The 12224-nt window shown below is 40.9% G+C and overlaps 1 protein-coding gene across 3 annotated transcripts in view; it reads right to left on the bottom strand.

Moving 5' to 3' along the window:
* PRKN (parkin RBR E3 ubiquitin protein ligase) overlaps positions 1-12224 on the bottom strand; it is a 1396422-nt gene that overhangs the window by 703223 nt on the left and 680975 nt on the right. For all 3 annotated transcript variants that reach the window (XM_010373152.2, XM_030929283.1, XM_030929284.1), the window contains one exon: positions 7663-7746. In XM_010373152.2, coding sequence (XP_010371454.1) covers positions 7663-7746 — 84 coding nt within the window. The remainder of the gene's footprint in view (positions 1-7662; positions 7747-12224) is intronic.

Here is a 12224-nt window from a genome sequence, read left to right as displayed (position 1 = left end):
TGAAATTTTGATTCAAATTTGTAAGATTTAAACTAATTCTGTAAAAAAAAAAAAAAATCTATCTTCTAATTTTAACCTTAACCATTCAAAAAAGAACAAGAAACTTTTTGTTATCAAGTACTCAAAACTTGGTTTAGAAAGAAGCTGTCCTTGAGTCTGAATGCTGGATCGGGTTTTTGAAAAATGTTCTAAGAAAACTTTCTAGTTTGTCACCCCAAATTGCATGTCAGACAACAGAGAACCCTTTGTCACGCTTAGACACCATTCAATCATAATCTGAGTTTGACTTCAAAGTTTTCACAATTCAATTTTGTTTAGAATTAAGAAAATATGACTGTGGAGAACAATGTAAGGGCAGGCAGAGCATTTGTCTTCAGCCAAACACCAGGGCACAAGGAAAAGGGGAGTGAATTAGTCCATTTGTCTTTTACCTCTGTTTTCATTTTCTACTCTCTACATTTAAGTGTCCAGTTGCCCTTTGACCACAATGGGACCCCTGAAAGGTCACAAAAGCTGGAATTGCTTAAATATATATTTGGAGATGTTTGTGCTGATAGTTATTACGCAGTGCAGACGAGCATGGGCAACATGAGAATATGGAGACCACAGCTCCCTTAATGTGCAAATAAAGACCGTCATTTGTGACTATCTCAGGGACACTTTTCCATCCAAGGTCGTTTTTTAAAAACAAAAGCAAACCACCTTTTATTGTTATTAGATACCAGAAAACAAACCAACAAAGAAACAAACATACAGTTCACACATGAAACCATCCTGAGAAATTCTGAGTCTCATTTTCTGTGATTCTAATGAAGTCTAAAACAACAATAAAAACAAACAAAAGAAATGCAGACTCCTTGGAGGATAGTAATTTGATCAAACTAAAACATGATTAAGAAACTTTCTGGACATAAAATATGGAAATGACTTCTGACATAAATCAAAATTGCTCAGTATTAGGAGACGTATTTGCTATTAATTTTGTTTCAGTTAACATCTCTCAAGAACATGAAATCAGAGGTACAGACCATGAATATTAACTTGTATTCAAACTAATGTTCCAGTTGGCATATACTGAGCCTAAGAGGGAGAAAGTGTGAAAAATAGATGGCATGTTGAATAAGATGAAAACACTCTATTTATTATACTGAGTTTAACAGTTACATTATTTATTACAGTTCAGGGGATAGTTTTAAGTATCTAATTTCATTTGAAATAAATCTTGGAGTTATTGTAAGAGGTCCTACGCTACTGCTTCTGATAAGAAAAAAAAAATGTTTGATGTATAAGAGTTGAACTCCAGTCAAAATCAAATAATCTAAAAAAGAAACTATTATTTTACATAACACTTCAGGTAAATTCTACCTCTCAAAAATATATGATATATAAAAAATATGATAGGTTGTGCAGTAGGAAATCAACACCCCTCCACAAGAATTTATTTGAAATAACCTTTAAAGTCATTTATTACTTTAAAGAGATGATTTAAATTTTCTTTCTTTTTTATTTGAGGAAATTCCCCCACCCTAAGCCCTACTGTGTGACTGTCAGGTGTGAGAGAACAGGCAAGGTTCCTGTGGTTGGTTAACGGGCTCCTCATTACCAGAAAAACACAGCCAAAGCCAGAGGTCCCAGAGGGGAGCGTTTGATGACAGCAGAGCTCAGTGTTACAAGTTACGATTCAGAACTCAGAAATGATGCTCAGACACTAGGACTCTGGGGTTTTCCTTAGTCTATGCGTGCCCCAGTAAGAGAAACACACATCCCCCAGTACACATGCAGACACAAATCATTGCTCTGAAGTTTTTAAGGCCAGCGTGTCCAATCTTCTGGCTTCCCTGGGTCACATAGGATGAAGAAGAATTGTCTCGGGTCACACATAAAATACACTAACACTAAAAATAGCTGATGAATTGAAAAAAAAAATCACACACAAAAAATCTCAGAAGAGAGTTTACAAATTTGTGTTGGGCCACATTCAAAGCTATCGTTGGCGACATACAGTGCCGCAGGTTGAACAAGCTTGGTTTAAGGTATCATAGGTAAATTATAAAATGAAGATTGACACAGAGTAACTAAAGTCTGATGCCATATCCAAAGTCAAATTAGTTTCACTAATGGAGAAAATTCTAATTGATTTCATCCCCTTTTTAATCTCAAGCCTATATCCTTTGAGCTGACTGGAATTCTTTTTATAAAAGGTAAGAACAAATAGTATGCTCCCTCCTAAAATAACAGCGATTAGCATAAAGCTGAATTGGGTTCAGGTTTCTCTGTCTATAAGAGAGTTAGGGTCAAGTTTGTATTTGCACTCTTAAAAACCACGGGTAAATTTTACTGCTATTTAAAATGATCTACTAAGATTATCTTTAAGTGTATAAATATTAATTAATTAAGAATATATTAGGAATGCTGCTATTTTAAATTCTAAGTACATGGATATTTTGTCTAAGTGATAGAAATTCAAAATTTTAATAAACTTAAAATACATAAAATAAATTATATATAGGGTCCAAAATACCGTCAAAACCTTGACTTTAGACAATACAGGAGTCAGAGTTTGTATTTAGCTGCATTGGGAAAACATGATCCAGAAAAATGGTTTTAAGAGAGAGTGAAAGAGTTCAGCTGACACTAAGCACTGAACTTGGGCTAGCTATTGATATGGTTAGTCCTGTAACCCTCAGTCCCTTTACTTAACAGACGTTTAGTTGGTGTTTAATAAATATGGCAGAAAAAACATAGTTGGATATGATGCTTCCTTTTCCTACCTTGATAAGAATATCTCTGAGGTATTTATGATCCTGAATTCCCTGTTTAAATACAAATTTAGCTATACTCCAAAATATCTGCTATGTGGTACCCTTTCATTGTGGCTTGTTCCCTTATTTCCATTTAGATTTTGACATTGACTCAGTGATTTGCATGTCCACGTGTAACAGATTTTTAGAGTTACATTTTTACTATTGATATTAAATTTCTTAAGGTCCTAAAACATGATCAGTTGTTGATATCCTCCAGTTGCCAAGTGACTCTATCCTGATGTCGTGGGCTCACTGGTGGTATGAATCAGATGCATCCTTCCTAAGCTTGTACTGCAGGAGCCTCCAACTCCGCAGAGAGCTGTGTTACTCTCTCTCCCACCATGGTGCTACATTTATCCACGTATTTTGTTAATTCTGACAATGTTTCCTTAGTACATTTTGAATCCATGTTAATCCATACCATTTTAAACTGCTTTATCTTCCTGGGTTACTAAACCTTTCTATCCCCAGAACCTCAAAAGTCTCTTTTTCCTGGGATTCTGAACATATTTTTCCTCAAAATCTTTAAAGTCTCTTTTTTAGTAATGTTTCTACCCTCGCCTAATAATCTATTTTATGAGCAATTAAAATGGTTTCAACAGCATTCTTGAGTTAATACTTGCCTGGATTATTACTTTCCATTCTTTTACTCTTGTTGTTTTTCTGCTCACCTCTTTTAGGTATGTCTTTTGTAACCTGCGTAAAGCTAGATTCTCTTCCTTTAACCCAGTCTAAGAGTCATTGTCTTTTAAACTTCAGTTAGTGCACTTCAATTTCTTTTCCTTTCTGTTACATGAGGTTTTACTTGTGCCATTTTTGTGTGTGCTACTTAAGTTGTCCCACTTTCCTATATTTCACCCCCTCTCTTTTTTTTTTTCCGTCTCCCAATTTGGCATTTTGTATTTTAGTTCAATCCCTTGAATGGTTATACTAGACAATGGAGGTTCACCTCTAACTTTGAGGGTTTAATGTTGACAATGACTAGACTGATCAGGTGACTGGTCCAGGAATTGCTTCCCGGGAAGTCCCCAGCCTGAGGTTCCAATAAGGGTGAGGAAGATAATGACCTTGGCACAGGGACCATGACCTTTGAGGACATAGCTGGCTGCTCTCCTGGAGAAGGGGCTTTCTACTAGGCCCAGAGGAGCATGGTCCACGCAGAATACTGAAGACCTTTGAACTCAAGCCCTCACTGGGACTTGAGGCCACTCCCCGCTCCCTGCAACCACTGTGGCCACACAGCTGGAATTGATGAGGGGCCAGGGTACTGAACAGCAAGGACTCAAATACAGAGAAGACAGGGAGGCCCAGCTCTGAACCTATAAACGCATGGTGTTTGGAAAGGTCTTGAGAAGCAGCAGCCATTATTTACTGCCAGAAAATTTACCAGGCAAGTCCCATATGTGTTAGGAGTGTGAGGAACTATACACGTCCTACAAGTGCTACAATGACAAGAAAGGGTCCAAAACTCCCCCCTCATTTGGCACCAGGATCTTCTATGCAAGGAAAGGTCTTTTGAGTGCAGGGAAGATGAAGAAACCTGCAGCCAAAGCTGTCACCTCCTTCAGAATTCCAAAATCCACACCACAGAAGGGATTTGTTGGGGAAGCCAGGCTGAGAAAGTTCCCACTCACTCAGCATGGAGAACTCACACCCAGGAGAGGCCACCTATGAGAGATGCTTCAGCCACACTCAGGCCTTAAGCATCATGAATGCTCACACTGGAGAGATGCCTGGTGAGTGCAATGAGTGTGAGGAAGCTTCATTTGTCACCGGGAACTTCATAGGCTAATAGGCCTCATGAGCACGGCCAGTATTCCGCCACAGATACACACTCAAGAGTGCACACCAGACATGGTCTTAGGGTTGCTGTGCACGCGCCTCCTTATCCTTGTTCAGGAACAATGTGTTCCCACCTGAGAGGCAAGCAGGAACGTGGCCTTTGTGAGAAAGCCTTTGGTCATGATGCAACCCCATGTCCAAAGCACGCGTGCCAAGGGCCATGGGGTGGCCTCAAGGGCCACAGAGGTGCGAGGCCTTCGGGGGTGATGATGTACTTTCTGACCTTCCCTGGAACCCAGGGGTAGCTGTCACCCATAGGGCTGATGGGAAGAAGCCTTCCTTCCTCTCCATCCTGGTGGGGCAGCTGCCGCCCCCACATGATCAAAGAACGCAGCCTCTAGTGTCACCCACACTACCTTGGAGCGAATCCGGACTATCCTGTGCACAGAATTGGCCTGATATAGACAAGGGGATCAAGGGGTGTCAGCTGGAAGCTTCTGGACAAGGCTTCCTTGCCCCATGGATTTTAAAGTCTCTATGTGACAGCTGTGATGGCTTCAAACAGCCTATGAGTACCCTTATTTGTGGACTGTGGTATCCAAAGTGGGCGGAAGGTGCCCTAGAACAAATCCCCCAAAGATATGTGGAATGACTGTATTATCAGATGAGATTGGGCATATTCAGGGTGGTATGGCTGTAGATAGGAATGACTGTATTATCAAATTCTATCTTCCATGTTTTTTAAGTTCTCTTTTATATTTTAAATCTTATTATGTTCTGGCAGCATTTGGGATAATTTTTTTTCAGGTCAAATGTCAGATCTAAGTTCTATTTTCTCTTTTTAGCTATGTCTTATTTGCTGTTCAGCCCATTTAGTAAACTTTGTGTCAATTATTAAAATTTATATATAATTCTAGAATTTCAGGTGTATGTGCTTGTTTAATTCGACTGGATATTTCCAATAGTTTTCTTTTTTTTTTAATCTTTGTCTTATACAGCTTTATTTTTTAAACATATTAAGCATCCTTATACTCTATCCTTGATGATTTCAATTTCTATGTTCTTTACTGTTTTGAATTCTGCTCACTCTTACTCACCATGGCTTGTTTCCACATACATTTTGTGATTTTTCTGATTGTTAGTTTATGTTCCTTGAAATACTGACTGGGAAAATCATTTCAGGACTCCTTTGAAAGACAGGGCTCCTAGAGGATTTGGGCTACTCTCAGCCCAGTATCCAGGACTACAACTCATGACCGACTGCATTAAACAACATCCCAGACCCAGGACTTTCTGTGCCGCACAGGAAGAGTGAATATTGGCCCCAAACTCAGGTTTCAGTTACAGATATAACTCAAACATTATACATATACTGTTGTATATATGTATACCCTATACATACATATAATGTTGACCCTAAAAACTTGTAAGCATAAACCCATCGGGTTGTACTTACAAGTTTTTAAGGGCAAGATTATATGTATGTATATATGTATCACACATATGTATCTGTGGAAACATAGACATATATATAATTGCACTATTAGATGTAATTATATCTACATATTATGTATGCTATAATATATACATATTACATTTGTATACATGTAAAGGTATGTAATTATACTTAAGAATGCCACCCTAGGAAATACGCACTTTAATTTCATCCCAGTGGGAAACTGGCAAGACTGTGTGATGTCTCAAAAATCTGTGAGTGACATACAAGTCATTATTTTTCTTCAGGATTTCATTCCTCAGGATTGAGATGAATAAAAATCTGTCCATAGCCCCTAGCCCTAGTCTGGTGGACAGTGACTGTTGATTGTTGCCCACTGCTATCTTCCGATCAGCCAGCAGATTGGCGAGAGAAAGTTCCTCCAATGATTCTCGCTCAAACACGGTACCTGTTGCTGTTGACAGACTCTGTTCCTTAGAGAAGATATGAATGGCCAGCTGGCTCTGACAGTTTGGGAACTAACACTGACATTTGTGTTGGCACGATAACAGTATTTACAACTCAGGAAATGTATACAGTCAGATTACCATGGAGCCAGCGAGTTTTGAGGTTTAAAAAAAAAAAAAAAAACAACAATATACATGTTAAACATGACCATAATAACAAAATTATCTTAAAAATAATTTCAGAGTGGCCGGGTGTGGTGGCTCATGCATGTAATCCCAGCACTTTGGGAGGCCGAGGCGGGCAGATCGTGAGGTCAGGAGATCGAGACCATCCTGGCTAACACGGTGAAACCCCGTCTCTACTTAAAATACAAAAACAAAATTAGCCAGGCGTGCTGGCAGGCACCTGTAGTCCCAGCTACTCGGGAGACTGAGGCAGGAGAATGGCATGAACCCGGGAGGCGCGGCTTGCAGTGAGCCGAGATTGCGCCACTGCACTCCAGCCTGGGCAACAAAGCGAGACTCTGACTCAAAAACAAACAAACAAACAAACAAACAAACAATAAATTCAGAGCTTAGGGATTCTTTCAGGAAATATCTGCTATCTATGAAACATACGGCATATACTTGCAAAGAGAGAAAGGATTACAAAGAACAGAGGATGGTAATTCGATTACAGAGCTGGCCACCCATAGTATATTTTGTAATAGTCCACTATGTCAGAAAACTACTAAAGAAAGGTAGAAGGAGGTAAAGCAGAAAAAAAAAATCAATTTTTAATTATGGGGAATATAAATATAAAATATCACTGGAGCAGGAAAAAAGGTGAATCTTACACTTTTGTTATTTTTCTTTTGGAAGCTCTGAACTGGCTCTCCTTCTCTTACGTTTCCTTTTCTTTCTATGGATGTAACTTTGTAAGGAGTTAAAATTGACACATTTCTACATGGTCCCCAAAATTGTTAAGTCACTAGGAAAGCGACCCTGGAAGGCAGGGTCACAGGTTGGATTTTTGGTGAATGTAATTAACGTATTTGAATATCATAACAATTTTGGTAAACATTATTAGATGGAAGAACAGTCAGTTGACATTTTTGTCTCTAATTTCCTAGCAAACAGTGAAGATGCCATCATTTTCTCACAATAAGAGGAGTGAATGCGACCAGGTACTTACTGCAGTAGTCCCAGGGCAGTTTGGGGACTGGCATTCACCATTCATCCGGTTTGGAATTAAAACATCATCCCAGCAAGATGGACCCTTTGGGAAAAAACAACAATATATTCTTATATGAGTTATAATAGAAATGTTCTCCTTAAGACATTTTCTAAACTATGTCCGCTTGTATTACAACATAATAGTGAAATTGGTGGGGTCCAATTTTCAAAGTGTGGTCTGCAGACTCTGGGGTTCCTCCTGACCCTTTCAACGGATCTGCTAGGTCAAAACCATATTCATCAATATACAAAGACTATATTTGACATTTTGCTCCAAATATGTTCGTTTTCCACTTGTAGCTTTCCCCTAGGGCTGAGGTTAAATGCTGCCTTACTAGAAAGGCCATCCCTGACTTTGCTCCACTTCTCTGTCTGCCCTTCCAGGCTTCCTTTGCTTCATAATAATTATCACCACCGTCCCGCCCAACCCCACCATGCAGTGGCCCAGCACAGAGCAAGGGCTGCCTGTCCCTACTGACCACAGCTACACAAAAGCCAACTTGGTCTACTCTGTTCCCTGAGGCATCCTAACACCTAGAGAAGGGCCTGGCATCAAGGGGGTGCTCAGCAAACTTTCCTAGGCATCAAAGAAATAAAAATTCAAATAACAGCAACACTTCTTTTAAATTAGAGAAGATCACTTAAAATGAAATATCAGTGTCAATTATTGCATTCCTCTTAGAAAGCAAACCAGTAAAAAGCATCACAACCATTTAACTGGCTCATAATTTTTGACTAAATTTTAAGAAATCGGGCTGTGGGCGGTGGCTCATGCCTGCAATCTCAGCACTTTGGGAGGTTGAAGGGGGCGGATCAACTGAGGTCAGGAGTTCAAGACCAGCCTGGCCAAGATGGCAAAACCCTGTCTGTACTAAAAATACAAAAATTAGCTGGGTGTGCTGGTGCACACCTGTAATCACAGCTACTCAGGAGGCTGAGGTAGGAGAATCACTTGAACGCAGGAGGCAGAGGTTGCGGTGAGCCAAGACTGTGCCACTGCACTCCAGGCTGGGAGATATAGCAAGACTCCATCTCAAGAAAAAAAAAAAAAAAAAAAAAAAGGGCAGATGGGGAGAGGGCAGAGGGGATTAGAAGCAGCAAATTTCCAGATCCTCAAATCTTCTAAACAGAAAGTTCAGATCATCTACTTGGAAACAAAAATCAAAATAGAATTTTTAAATTGTAGCAATACCTTCAATTTCAACCTAAAATTCTGTGTCTGACCTAATTATCAATTAAATGGGAGAACGGGAAAAAGTGGCTTGGGGAGATACAAGTTGGAAAGTTGACTTGTCTGTCAGGGCTCAGGGTTCAGGAAATCATCGGATGCCTGAAGAAAACCCAAAGTGGCAGCCTGGACCTCCTCACCATGGGTGGAGCAGTGAGGCGGCCACGGGAGGGGCAGAGTGAGACGTGGGGTGTCTCCCCAGCTGTGACACACAAGGAAGGGGGTGGGAGGGTGGCATCAAGGGCTGGAGGAGAGGGACAGAGCTTCCAGGAGATGTGGTATGAGTCCAGTGCCCAGTGCAAGGCAGAAGGTTAGGACTCAGGGGCAGAGGCTGTGGTGATTTTACTACCCACAATGTTTGGAACCAAGCCAGTGTTTAAGTTGTAGGAGCTAAATCAGTCATCACAAGGCCCACCTCTGCTTCAGGAACCAGCACAGAGCCGCCCTGCCACCTTGAAGGAGATGCTGGGGAAAATACCGTGGGAGGTGGGCAGGGGTTCACAGCCACCACTGCTAGACTACAATAGTGCTCCCTCCCTCCCTCCTTCTCCATTACATGTGTGCACATACACATGCATGCCACACACTCACACACACAGTCAGGCATGTATGCACACAGGCATGCATGCACACAGCATGTCACGCACCACACATGCATAAACACACCACATATGTACATGTGCACACACATCCCACACACCTCACACACCCCACATATACCCACATGCATGCATGCACACCAAGATACACCACACATGTACAAACATACCACATACGTACATGTGCACACACATTCTTCACACCCCACACACCTAACACACCCCACACACATACACCCACACACAATACCACACAGCACACAGGCATACACATACTACATACACACACACTCATGCATGCACACATGCACTATTCTAGAGAAAAGCAGGGGATGCAGAGCAGTTCTCCAGACCTGAGCTGTGCCTGAAAGAAACTGAGCCATTTGACAGAGGCTCTTTACCCCAAACCTCAAAAGGAAGCTGCCTCTGGGATCCACTGATCATTAACCCAAAAGCCACTGCTTAATCTGGAGGTGAGTTTGCAGAAAAGAGTTCTAGCAGGACTGAAACTGTGATGATCTGAAAAGTCTGCTTTCAAGCTTGGCCCTTGGCTGGCGTCTGGGAATGTGAATTTTGGAAGTGTCCACATCATTCCCTTACTGCTCTGGGTGGTGTGCAGAGCCTGAACTATCTGTATGAACCACGGCTATGCGCAACATCTTCTCACCCTCTGCAAGGTTGGAATTTTGATAAGCCCCAGGCAGAGGTGTCTACATGACCAGTTTCCACTAAAATTGCTGGGCACTGAGTCTCCAATGAGCTTCCTGGCAGACAACACTTCACACGCATTGTCACAACTGGCTGCTGGGGGAATGAGTGCCTCTTGAGTGACCACTGCGGGAGGACACAGAGCCTTGCCTGTGCTTTGCTTTAAACTTTCCCCCTGGGCCTTTTCCGCTTGCTTCACATCCTTTCGTTGTAGCGAATCTTAGCTATGTGTGTGAAGGTACGGCAAGTCCTGCAGGCCCTCCTGGTGAATCACTGAATCTGGAGGTGGGAAGTGGTCTTGGGGGCCCAGGACATGATGACATAGGATTGATGATCAAGGCAATGTTGTTGCAGGCACATAAGAGGGTCAGGGCTTGTCATTCAGATCACATCAGTCACAAAGAACAAGACATTTAATTTTCTTTGCACATCCCACTGTATTCACGATAATGTACACACGCATGTGATTTTAACAACTTCGGAGTAACGCTATTAAAACTAAACAGAGGATGTTAATTATGATTTATGTAACAAAATATACATGTTATTCAGCTTGGACAATACAAAAGTAAAAACAGAAATATGAGGAATTGGAAGGCAGAAGTGAGGCTGGAGAGAAAAGAGAAAAGTGGTGATGAATTCCCTTACCTGCCAAGTTGTTTTTATTATAAGGGTATCTGCACCTTTGATTTTTAAACATGTGCATATATTCACTTGATAAAACTTACAAATATATAGAAAGAAAAGAGAGGTAAAGAAATGATACCTACGAACTTGATCACATTCATTAGCCTCATTTTTCCAGCTTAAAGTGAGAAATTCAGTGGAGATCCATGTGGCTAGAATGCAATCCGCTACAATGATTACACTTTTAAATCTGAGGACATATCTTACTTCTATACAAATCTTTGAACTACAATTGCTTTAGCCATAAAACTCTTGGAACACTGTGTATGATGATGAGGCAGTTTTGGTTTTATATTTTCTGAAATATGACAGGAGCAAAGTTAAATCTGCTTTGTAATGGTATCGATTCCCTGGGACATTTGTTTCTATTTTCTGGATAGTCATAACATTCATACTAATAGTGTGAGTAGTATGGATAAATAAACATGTCTATTTTATTACATTGAATTCCCATATTCAACAGAGGATTTTAATTATGATTATTAAATATATATGTAATATGCAAATTACATGGCAAATTGCAAATCCTTTGACAAGAACCCAGAGGGCACATCTTGCCCCTTTGTTTGTTTTAATGTCCTTTTCTCTGTAGCTTGTGGTTTGTTCTACCTTTATGGACACGACAAATCAGATTTCTCTCATTTTTAGACAATTAGGAAAACTTTAGAGTCAAATTTGTGGACCGGCTCTCCCAATTTTACATAACTCATAATACACACTTCGTTTACTAATATTACCCTTGGCTTCATGTTACTTTCCTTTGATCCCTTTCCTCATCTAATTTAATTTTTTCTGGTTTTCATCTCCATGTATCCCTGCAAGCTTGTCACATCATTCTGAAATGAGTCAGGGGATGATTAGGTAATTGTCGGGCCTTGTGATGTAACCTGACTGACAGCTCTAACAAGAGCAGTGCTCCCTGGGATGGCAGTCATCTTGATTCCGGAAACAAGGAGATCTCTGGCCAGATGCCTGTGCCGAGCTCTGGCTCTCATACTGTGGTTGGTGGCGATTCCTAGTGAACCATACTGTGCTTGAGGCACTGAAAAGTCCCTGGGTTTAAAAGAAATCCATTTCGCTGTGGTTAACCATTAACTAAATGGGACAACATTGCTTCTCTTCTCTTGAAGTTTTCTTCTGACTGACTCACGACACATGCAATGGTCAATGACACACCTGCGTGGCAACAGCCAAGAAGAAGGACTAATAGGCCGGGAATGGTAGCTCACGCCTGGAATCCCAGCACTTTGGGAGGTTGAGGCGAGTGGATCACCTAAGGTCAGGAGTTCAAGACCACCC

This window comes from Rhinopithecus roxellana, chromosome 4 (genome assembly GCF_007565055.1).
Source record: "Rhinopithecus roxellana isolate Shanxi Qingling chromosome 4, ASM756505v1, whole genome shotgun sequence".
Taxonomy (NCBI): domain Eukaryota; kingdom Metazoa; phylum Chordata; class Mammalia; order Primates; family Cercopithecidae; genus Rhinopithecus; species Rhinopithecus roxellana.
This window is presented reverse-complemented; position numbering and strand designations above follow the sequence as displayed.